We start from the raw sequence: 12848 nt of genomic DNA, 5'->3' as shown, positions 1-12848 counted from the left end.
CTTTATCGTTTAGTTGTAACTCTCTTGCCACACCTTGAGACATTAAAAATATCGAAACACTCATATTTCTTTGTCCAACAGAAAATTTTGAACGGTAATGGTGTACGTACGTATTACTGTTCAATAATATTTTCATGCATGTGTGTTTGTGTGTGTCCGCGCATATATGAGTTTATCATTTAATTGGTTTTTCAATGAATATTAGTGAAAAAGACAAATAATTCTCTACGACGTTTTCGAACGTAATCTGTACCAAAATGGCGTCGTTATCATATATAGTTTTCTATGAAAGAAATTGTTTATCGACAATGCGACGATTGTAAGCGTTGCTGCTGATTCCAAAATCGCCAATTACTTGTTTGTTTATTTTTTCTTTCGTAAAGCTTCCGACCGCCCAAATAAGAATACCGATCGATTTATAACGTATGCGCGAACGATGAGAAAGAGAAAGTTTATCGTGCCCGAAGATTTTTAATCGACCAACGATAAGCACAAGAAGGCGAGTTCTTGAAACGTATCAGAGTAAATAAATAGGCTACATTCCATGCTTTTCTTCCTTTATAATACAAGAATCCATGAAACTTTCGAAATATTTTCACGTTAATTATATCTACATCTTAATATATACATATATATATATTAAGATATAATATATATATATTTATATATACATATAGTCGTGCTTGTGTAAAAGACCCAACATTAATATGACTTTTGAAGATTGTTTATCCTTCGACCACTCCATTACGATAATTGATCTGACATTTTGAAACACTAATTAGTAAGTAATTAATTAGTTACCGATATATTAAGCTTATGTTACTTGTGTAACTTGCACGATATTTCTTTTTCAATTACGAAAAATTATTAATATTGTTTTAAAAATAGTAATTTTTGATCGAAAAATATGAGATCGACAAATAAAAGATATTAAAAGAATTTGGATATTTCCGATCGTCCCGATAAGATCGATAGTCAATTCGTGTCGTGCTTGCAATTAGTCGTTAAAAACGCGTTTCGAACGTCCATCGATTGTAGATAAGAAATATAATCGGACAAATGGTAGAGAATCGTCGTCGAGCAAACACGAAAATAGTCAAATCGATATAACTTATATAGGTTAGCGATTATTCTATCTGCTCTAATCTCCTGCGTGCGTTTTTATTTTTTTTTTCTTCTCTCGGAGAGTCGTACGTGAACGTAGGAATGTTCTATGTACATACACGTACATATATTATATACGTATGCATGATGTGCATAGATAGGAATGTAAGAATGTATCCTAACTAAAGTAATTTGATGTAATTCGATCGATTCTGTTCGGACCAATCGATTATGACCTTATCTTGTTATCTCTCTCGTTAGCGATATATAAGAGAAAGAAATATGTAGGGAGATTTTTTTAACGATTAGCAATCTCCTACGTAAAGAGTCAGGTGTGTATACTATGATTAAGGTATACTGAGTATTTTATATTTAATAAAAAATTATTATTATTATTATTATTACTATTATTATTACTACTTTTATACTTATAGCGTTATAACGACTTCTTTCGACAAAATATTAAAAGGTTTGAAATATTAAAAAAAAAGGGAAAAGATAATTAAACCTTAAACATTGTTTATTCATTGTCACTTTTATACTTCATAATCTTTAATTAGCATTCATAAGATAAAGAGAAATTTCGATAAATAAATAATTTTTAAATATTTGTGAATTTGTTCCTTTTTTCGAATTCTCTTTCTCTTGAAAGACTTTTTCTGCAGTACACATATACATACATACAGACATATGTACATATGAATGTACCTATCTCCTCTACGTATTTGTAAATAGGTACTTATGGATTATGGACAGTTATGCTTGGCTGATTGGCCGGTTCTCCGAGTAGCTAACGCGCTAACACGCAACGTCTCTCTCAACGATGTCGCTGACACAGTGTGTCAATATTTTCAAGTATTTCTTTCTTTTTCAATCCGGCCTTCGTATTTCTAATTTCGACATTCGAACAACGATAATTATCTCGTCAATATTTTTTAAGACTTAAGCCTTAAAATATTTTTTAAAAAAAGAATAAAAAGAAAGCAAAACAAAAAACAAAGAAAACGATGAACCATAATCGATGATTGAAGATTAATATTTTATTAGTATTACAAATCGTATTAATGTATGTATGTGTGTGTGAAAATATTATTACTATTTATTTTTTTTAATAATACTTTATGAAAAAATGTTAATGTTTTCATCAACTTATAATTATATATATATATATATATATATTCTCTATATGTACTTTCATTTCAATTTCAATACCAGCATCATATATCCTTGTTTTATTCAGCGTGATAATGATAAGAGTCGAAAGATCTTCTGCAATTTCGAAAGACTGGCGTAAACAAGGAGACAACGGTTGAAGGATTAAATTTTATGCGCTTTTACGTCGCGATACGCAAAGTCGTAGATTTGTTTGAATTCTCTCAACGATTAAATACTCTTATGATTTTTTTATTACTCGTCGATGGATCTTCGTCTACATTTATTCTCCGTACTATAAAATCTCATGAGAAATTATAATGGAGTCAAGACAGGTGTACGTGCATGTCATTAAAAATCTAATAACTTTATAGACCATACGGACAGCTTGGAATTTTTTAATAGATATGTTGAAAGAGATGTATCGTATGAAGTAGGTAGAATATTAGAAAAAAGAAAGGAAGAGAAAAAGAATAGAATTTTATATTATATTATATTATTTTTTAATAATGTAAAATATTACTTATATATAAAATACATCTATATACATACACACACACATATATATATATATTAATATAAAAATAAAATATAAAACAAATATAAATTTCAATATGTTTCAAAAAATGTTTCAAATAAATCTTACTTTGTTTCTAAGAAGGGCTAAGAGGACATTTTATGACGATCATAAATCTTCTTGATTTTCCTTTTTTTGAGATTTCAAAATAACATTTGTTGTTTTATATGGAACTGTTTTTATTTAGGTAGCTCTACATTTTATTTTATTTATTGGCCATAACACTTCAATTTTTTAAGATAATTCAAGTTCCGATAAAACAAAGGTCACTTTGAAATCTCGGAAGTCTACCTAGAAAAGATTTGTGATCACTGTAAAACCCGTCTCGAAACAAAATAAGTTTTATTTGAAACATTTTTGGACACGAGCTATAGTTTGGGAAATAATTTGTATGCGAAACTTCAATTGAAAGATCGTGTGTGTGTGTGTGTGTGTGTGTATTATAATGAATTTCGATTTTTTCAATAAATATCATAAAAATAAAAAAAAACCTGTTTAAGGAGCTATAAAATCGGTGTTATATATCACCATGTATCGTAAAATACGACGATTCGACACGATTTTAAAAATTAAATAATTAATTTTGAATAAATAGATAGGGGTTAATATCGATGATATTTAAAAAGAATTAGCAAGGCAGATTTACAAAAATTGTTTTATAAAAACATTAGAGAGAAAATTCCTAAGAAAGCAATTAGTTCCTGTTGCAACAATAGACTATTTTTGCTTCAAACATTAGTATTAGCGATCTATTTTTATCACATATGTCACTTTGCTTGAAACAAACAACATATGCTTAACATTTTTATGATAATTACAATTTTAATAATAGAACAAGACATTTAAAATTCAAAAACTTTTTCTATATGTCAATGATAATTTTAATATCAATTATTATATAAAATATATTTTAGGTATTTTATTATTTTGTAAATATATTATTACAGTAATAGTACTATTATAATATATTTTATTTATCTGAAAATATTTTATACTTATAAATTATCATAAATATATATGTGCATATATATATACACACGCACACGCACACTACATTTTATTTATATGTATAGTAAAAAATTCCAAGCTTTTATACAATTTATAAAAAATTATTAATTCTTAAATAATGTACAAAAACATTTTTCTTCTTTTTATTTTTTTTTTCTTCGTGTATTTATCCACTATAAATCTTTGTTATCTAGCAAGAGTAGATAATCGCTCGTTGTTACTTTTTTCTTTTTTTTCTTTCTTCCTTTTTTTTTTCTTTTTTATTTTTTCATAACGAATAACGCTCGAGAGCTTCGAGGACGTTCGAGAGAATAAAAGGTCGGTGTAATAGAGTTGACTACGTGCAATAAAGTCATCGCTATCATTCAATTGAACATACCGGCCTTTCCGAGGTACAAGAGCAGTGGGACGCTCTCGGAAAATATGGAGAGACTCGAGAATCACGCGACTGACTCACTTTTCTTCTTTCTCTTTTCCCTTTGGTTCCCAACACCTTGCGGCATCTTGCACACCAACTCACGCACCTTCTCCGACCCACTTATTTCCAAGATTTAGTACGTTTAACTTCGTACGATTGCTAGAAATTATAAAACACCAAAAAGAAAAAAAAAGAAAAGAAAAAGAAAAAAGAAACATTGAAAGTAATAAGTAAAAAAAATCCAAATAAATTCGTATTAATCTATTTCGCAATTTTTATATAAAACAAGGTATTAATTTTTGTATTCTAAAATTGTACCGATAAAGGAACAGAGAAAGAGTAGTTTCTTCGAAATTTTTTCTTTAAAAATCCAATAATTACAAGTACAATCGTCGAGAAATTTTTTAAGGATATATACATGGAATATTCTATAAACATTTTCGTAAAAATTTGTAATAATCTAGATAAAATAAAATAAAATAATTTTTTGTAATATTATTCATAGACATATTATATAAAACATTTAACATCGAACGATTGATAATAATTTAAATGAAATAAAATAAATAAAAAAATTGTTTTATAATATTATTCATAGATATATATTATATAAAACATTCTATTATTTGTCATTTATTCGTTATTTGTTTTTAGTATATTCAATTGTACAATAACAAATAAAGATAAATAGACTTTCGTTGACGTTTTCGTAATAATTAGAATTAATGTAATAGTTCCAAAAATATTGAATCTGAAATTCATCTATCTGACGAATTTCAATGTTAAGACATTGAATTTGATATATATCCAATGTAATATGTTTATATGTAGATATGTATATACAAGTAAACATGCAGCTTTTTACGTTCATATTCCGTTAAGGAGAAATGGCTTTCTCTTCTTTTACGCATTGAGATAAGCACGATCTTCAATCCACGTGGAAGTTTCGTTTATTTTACGCATTCTAGTGATTTAGAATGGACCATTACAATCATGGAAATTTTCGTTTTTTTTTTGTCTAATCTTTTTTGCGCTTGTTAACTCTTTGATATATGATTTTATATTTCTTTAGAAATCCTTAGAAAAAAGAAAAGTAAATATTATATTCGATCTTTAATAAATTTTAAAACAGAAATAATAACTTTGATTTTTTCATAAAAAAAATTTTTTTTCCCTTTTTTTAATTCTAAATGTCGATATTATGTAATTTTGCAATCACATGGATAAAATTAATATCTATGAATTCGCAATAACGTTTCAAACCGCATTGGAAATTATCATCTTTTTTTATGTGCATATTAATATAGATGGATTTTTAATAAGCTTGCAAACCGTGAAAACGATATCGAAAATATTCATTCGTATTTTTCATTCGCACATACGAGAGCAACGAAACCGCATGAGAAACCACGAACACGTGTTGACAATGCTATATAAGAATCATCGACGTCCGATTATATTTCTCTTCATTATAATTTCTAAACTTTTATAATGAATCTATAAATTGTTAATCGATAAATCTCTGCTTCTATAAATCTCTATGTATTGCTTGAAAATATTATTTTCATCATTCTTTTCTTTTTTTTATATTTAAAACAAATTAAATCTGACAAGTAACTCGTGTTCGTATTTCAATTTCATCGATAAAATCATTGTAATAATCTCGTAATGAAAAATAAAAAATAGAATAAAAAACAAGTCAATTCGAAAATATATTTGTACAAAAAAAAAAGAGAGAGAGAAGAGAGACGCAGTCTCTCTGAAGAAAATAAAAATATTGACGACCTCAATTTTTCTTTATATTCAAAATAAATGTTCCTATACATAATGAGATCTGACAAATAAATCATATTCATATATCACAGTTGTAAGATTTGCGAGGATGATAGATCCGATAATTATTCTTTTCCATTTTTTATTTTTTATTTCTTGTAACGAGTCACTCACCTTACCGATACAGAAATGAAAAAAAGAAAAATTATTGAATTATTGAACGTACAGGTGAGAGTATCTGTTCCGGGATCATTCGATGCGACCATAGAAGGAAAACAGAGAACGTGTATTTACTTTGCTGACCCATTAAGGCGCAGTTCTTTTCAAGGTGAACTTGCTGAACGAACCCGTCGCAGTTTCTGTAGATTTCAACCAAAAAAAAAAAAAAGAAAAAAAAACTTAAAAGAAGAAAGAAAAAAATTATATACATATATATATATAAACGATCAATGTACGTTCCATCACGTGTAGATAAGATAAATATAATGATATCCACGATGGTGAATGTAACATTCGCATATAATATAAATAGTATTTCAGTGACAATTGCGAAAATTTCAAATTCGCGACGTGTTTCCTCGTTCGTTATGTCACACGATAATGTCTTGCACGATAATATTAAATTTATTTTATTTTTTTTCGTCCCCTTTTTTTCATTCTTTTTTTTTGCGAACTCATCGATTCTCTGATAAAGATTGTTCTGCTTCAAATATATTTTTTCCCAAATTTTATTGTTGATAAAAAGAGAGAGAGAGAGAGAGAGAGAAATGACGAAAGAATGAGAAATATGAAATGAAATGATAAAAAAAAATGAAAAAGGAAAAAAAAATTAGTCTGAATGATCGCATCGAAAAGATTATTTTTTATACGAAAAGTATCAAATTTAAAATGTATCATTTTCAAGTATAAAATAATACGTAGATAATAAAAGAAAATAATGAAGGATTAATCTCGTTCATGGAGTATTCCGAGATATAACAACTATTAGATGATATATGATAAAATATTTTTTAAAAAAACAAGCAACCAAGCCATCGGTAGCCAATAGCTATTACGTTGGTATCATGTGCATTCAGGTAAATGATAAGGAAGTGATGTGAGCGAACTTAACTAGCCTGATAATTTCTATTGTTACGTATTTTTACGCTTATCAGTCGTTTTTTTTTTGGAAGGACATTTTTAATTTCTCTCGGGTAATTTCTTAGATTGGTTAATGCGTCATATTTAACATTTGAAAAAATTCTAACATCGACAACGACACTAATAATAATAAATATATAATAATAATATATAGTACTAATAATAATAATGATAATAATTATTATTATTATCATCATAAAATATATATTTTAATCCAATTTGTTGGTTACTTAAAAATTAATTATTTCGTTGTAATTAGATACATAGAATATAAAATGTTTTCAATCACTCGTAAGTTCATAAGTCGTATGTACTTTCATATATATATAGATTATACACACACGCACATAGAAGTTATTTATTTATTTATGCGTGTACGTGTACGTTTGTATTAGAGGAGCGTGGCTGTAATCGTAAAGCTCCATCGTGGTTTAATATTCGTCCATCAAATGCGAAGGTCGTGATCGGCTCTTTCGAGGACACGTGAGCTCGTAACGTGTCTCGCACTCTAATAATTACTCTCGCTTTATCCCGCTTATATACGTGCGCTTGTTTGCTTGCTTGTTTGCTTCCTTCCTTCCTTCCTTCCTTGTTTATTTGTTTGTTTGTTTGGTTGTTTGTTGTACTTATTTGTTGTATATAATATATTAGTTGTATGTAATACAGTTGTATATAATATATTATTTATCTTCGGTTCCAGCACTTTCCACCGAGGATGTGAGAGATGACGGGACACAAGACCACGAAAAAGAGCCCGGTGAGTGAGTAGTACGATTTTAACCCGTTTATCGGCTCATTTCTCTAGCGAAAGCGTCATCTATTTATTCGGATTCATAAATGTGTTACATCTCTCCTTTGCATCTATGTATAGATCTACGTTCGCGTGTATGGAATCAGAGAGAGAGCAAGGATCTTTTATTTTGATCGATTTTCTCTTTTCAATGGAAGAGTTACCAGCATGACTAAATAATTATCGATAAAATATTATATTTATTGATTTATTTATTTATTGTAGACACATATAATTTTGAAAAACAATATTATATATATATATACTGAATGTCTCAAAAGTTATGGATCAAACGAAAGGAGACGATAGGGATAATAATTTCCAACAAACAAAGCGTTTTATATAGTTAATCAATTCTTCATCGTTTTCAAGTATATAATCATTTTTTTAAATTTATATCTGCCTTCAAATTAGAAAGAAAAAAAAAAGAATTGCTTTTTATTGAAATTTCTTTTTTTTTTAACAGTCTAATCAAAGATGTTCTAATATTATAAAAATCATATTGTACAGAACTGATCTTAGATTTCAGCTATAAGAACAATAAATTAATGTAAGAGTTTCAATTAAATGTATTTACGGTAAAGAAAAATTTATCTAAGAAATGTTTTCTTACCTTGGTAATATATAATCTACATTGTCCGAAAAAAATTCTACTCGATTCGTGTTAGAGCGTGTTGATTTTTATCTAGGAAGAAACAAAAACGATGAGATGTCGGATAAGTATACATAAGGCTTTTTTGTTGAGAAATTATCTGTTCTATCACCTTCTTTCGTTTGATTTATGATTTTTGGAACATCCTGTATACTACGTATATCTGTGCAACTGTGGATGCATCTGTAATGTATGTATGAAATCAGGGAGAGAGCAAGGATCTTTTATTTTCATCGATTTTCTCTTTTTCAATAGAAGTGTTATTAGCAAATAATTATCGATAAAATATTATACTTGTTCGTCTGTTTATTTACAGTAGATATACATTATTTAAAAAAAAAATATTTTTCTGTATGCATCTATATATTTTCATTGATTTTTTTTGTTTTCATAAAAAAGTTACTAGCATGACTAAATAGTTATCGATCAAGTATCATGTTTTTGATGGATTTTTTTCTATGGTAAATATATGTAATTCCAACAAAAAGATATACGTATAATGATGGGTATGTAGATTTGAAAGAGTAAACGAAATTCTTTAATTCGTCCTTCGTCCAATTTGTTTCAATAATAAGCGATTACCGTCGATTATGTAAATTACGTGTGATTTTCTGTTTCATTTCTTAACACGTTCTTCTGATGCGTGGATTCGTAGAAAAAATTTCTTCCGAGAAAAACATGTTCCCCTATTAACATCTTCGATCATGTTTTGCAGACAAACGAGAATTTGAAAGAAAAAGAAGAAAATAAAGGATAGAAGGAAAGAGAAAAAATAGATCTTTTGGAAATATTTCAAGATAGAGATGAGTTAAGAATGATAGGAAAAGAGAAAAAGAGGGAAGAGAAAGAGAGAAAAGTCAGTGTTGTTTGTGAGTAGGAGAATGCACAAAGGAAAAAGTGTAAACGACTACTCTTACAATGTATACATTCGGTACAGGGTCAACTGGTCCAGTTCTGAGTGAACGGCGATTGATGCTGGAACATTAATACCCGTAATCCAACGATAGACACGTTTCATTACCCAAAGCAAAGAATTACCTTGTTTCTTTTACTTTTATCTTTTGTTCTTATTTTCTCTTCTTTTTTTTCTTTTTTATTAATCTTTTTTTTATTGTCGCTATTTGCTTCTTCATTCGCTTCAAACGCAACTTCTAACCGTAATCCAAAACAAACGATTATCTTTTTGCTTTTTCTTTTCTTTTTTATTTTTATTTTTATTTTTTTTTATTTATTATCGCCATTTTCTCCTTCCGCATAGAAGTTTAATATTCTCGTGATTTTTAACGCAATTATTTTATATACATTTTTTTATATTACTGTAGATATGTAGAAGAAGTACTGTTGAAAAAAAGATATTTCTTATGAAAGACACGTCTTATATTTTACAAATGTATTTCATTTAATACGTATGATTTGTATGTTTCATTATGTATGTTTCATTAATCATCTTATTGGAAATTTTTGTAGGTAACGTTTTGTTTATATTTTTGTTCGTTTCCGATATTGAAAAGACAAGTTCTTTCTCTCTGTTTTTCTCTATTTATCAGAAAAATAGGGCCCTTCCCTCTGTTTATTTTGGAAATCTGTTAAATTCTGCGTAGGACATGTAAGCTATGTTTATCGTCAGTTGTGATCCAATCTTAACGAAGAAAGGAAGCATTGATCCTTCGTCAATTATTTTTCTTATAATTTCGTGTCTCTTTTATCATTCGTATATTCGCTACATCCTTATACTGCGTTTCACATTAGCGTTAATCAGATTGATTACGTTCAAGATAATAGTATGATGTAAGCGTAGTAACGTTGTTTCACTCGGAGATGAAATCACTTCCATTGTCTTCGTTATTTCCTCTAGAAAATTAGTCTAATGCATATTAGAAATATATTTTAAATCTAGGAAAGAGGAAATTAACAACAGGAAGTTTTAGTTAAACGTCCATAGTAACTAAAATTGACCCGAGATATACAAAGAATTCTCAAGAAACAAAGATTTTTTTTCCTAAATCCTAAATGTTTTTATTTATGTATTGTTTATATCTTTTTACATTTAAGACTTTTAAAGTTCAAAGAAGATTCTACTTTTATTGAAGAGCGAAGTTGGTACAACGAGCTAATAAAAGATGGTAGCTGTGGTTCGTCCATAGTCCGGTGTCGGTAATCTACACCATATCAGTAATGTTAACTACTGTCGATAACTGTAATAATACAGTTAACATCGGTAACATAGCTAATGTCGATAATGTAGAAATGTTATTTCACTCTTGGTAACTTATAAGTCGGTAATGACCATTATCGATAGAAGATTATAACAGTTACATAAAAACTTCATCGTTAATTATCGATCGTGTATAATAAATACCGATCGTTGGATTTACTTACCCATTGAGTCATATTCGTTATATAGATTTGTATTCTTAATACATCATACACTATATGTAATTATATTAATATATATATACATACGTGTACACATATAACATCAATAATTTGATAGTCGACAAGTGATATTTAAAGGAAAATGAATTTCTATAAAAATAATTTGTACTTCTTCAGTAAGTAGAATAATTTTGACATTCTCTCAATGTACTGATACTAAATGCAATGTAAATAAAAATTCGAACAGTCGATTAGGCTACTAAATTCAAATGAAAATTGTCCTAGAATATAAGTTGAATCTTCTTATCATTTTCTGATATCAACATAAACCGGCATAGTTCAATCAACGGTTAACCTCTCGCTTATGTGACAATCAACATTAGTTTACCGCCAGCTGCTTCCTGGCCAGTACGTAAAGTAAAGCAAGCGAAGGGACACGTGACTCTTACACTGTCAGCCAATGGCACACGATGGACGACACGCGCCATATGCTTCTCATCCTATTTCTCTCTTTCTCCTTCTCTCTCTCTCTCTCTCTCTCTATTTCTTGCTCTCTATCCTTCTCTTTGTACCACTCTGTTTCCCGTCACAAAATATTTAGGTGAACTGACACGTTAAAAGATGTATTTTTTAAATAACGATTTTTCACGGTCCCATATATTTTATCTTTTATTTGAAACGGTCTTAGAACATTTCAGACATCTTTATTTTTTCTTTCCTTTTGATTTTCTTTTTTCTTTCTGTTTCTCTTTCTTTTTTCTTTCTTTATCTCGAAAAAAAGCGATTTCGCATTCAACGAGTTAGTCACAAGCATCTAATAATTACTCGCTTTAACGACAATTACTCGTGTCGTGTCCTTTCACAGTACGAGAAAGAAAATATTACTGTGACGCGTTTCTGCCTGAGTAATGCTGTACGAAATACGAAACTTTTATTTTCGCAATGTACGTTTTAATATATATACATATATATACATAAGAGTATATGTGTATACACTCCTTATATTTTTTAATATATATATACATACAACCTTTATATTCTAATATATCTTAAAACACACACACATACACACCTATACACTTCATATTTCCTAATATATATCATACTTATGTGTGTGCGCGTGTGTGTGAAATCGTCAAGGACATTCATTATTCGTCGTTCAATGCAGAATGGCTTTACGTTTCATTAAAATTTAAAAAAAAAGCGTAAAAATATAGTGTACCTATATATCTGTAAAATAATAGCGTCGTTCATATTTTACACGTACAATAGCCATAGAATAGAAATGTATAATACAGATTAGAACGTAACGCAGTATGTAAAAAAGAAAGAAATGAAAAATCGTTTATTATTTCTTGTTAAAGAAAGAAAATAACTTTCAAAAAATGTGAAAGATATATGAGGTATCGCGCGTATATCGACTAAAAAGAATTAAAACTAATGTTGACTTAATAGAAACAAAGAAAAATAACTTGAGCATTTAAAAAACACGTGACCTTTATAGTCACTTTAAGATGTGTTTCACTTCACAGAATGAAATTTATATGTTCCAAGAAAAAAAAGGAGTCGCATATTTTCCCGATTGCTCTCGTAAGATAGACTTGCAGGAGACAGATTTTCTAACTATAAACGTTTTATTATTCGGGACAGACATTCTAAAACGTGATGGAACCGATCCAAATAGTAAATTAATATTATCTAAAATTAGCGTAGAAACATGCGGAACCTGCGAATTTCTAACGCACGACTAAGTGCCGACAAAAAGTAAAAATTTCTTTTCGATTGTAGATTTGTACTCGTTCGATTTCGATAAAAATCGTTAGTGTCGTTATATCAATCTCGATTATATTAATTTTCG

At 28.5% G+C, this 12848-nt stretch overlaps 1 protein-coding gene across 7 annotated transcripts in view; it reads left to right on the top strand.

Annotated features, from left to right (window-relative positions):
- The window catches only part of LOC127065320 (uncharacterized), a 64698-nt gene that overhangs the window by 25950 nt on the left and 25900 nt on the right, over window positions 1-12848 (top strand). For 4 of the 7 annotated variants that reach the window (XM_050997503.1, XM_050997495.1, XM_050997543.1 and 1 more), the window contains exon 2: window positions 7873-7929. In XM_050997503.1, the coding sequence (XP_050853460.1) occupies window positions 7873-7929 (57 nt within the window). Of the gene's footprint in view, window positions 1-81; window positions 107-7872; window positions 7930-12848 lie in introns of all 7 variants that reach the window. The other 3 variants (XM_050997533.1, XM_050997512.1, XM_050997517.1) reach the window with 1 other exon arrangement.

The sequence above is a fragment of the Vespula vulgaris genome, chromosome 1 (genome assembly GCF_905475345.1).
Source record: "Vespula vulgaris chromosome 1, iyVesVulg1.1, whole genome shotgun sequence".
NCBI lineage: Eukaryota > Metazoa > Arthropoda > Insecta > Hymenoptera > Vespidae > Vespula > Vespula vulgaris.
The sequence above is the reverse complement of the archived record's forward strand: the minus strand, read 5'-3'. Positions and strand labels throughout refer to the sequence as shown.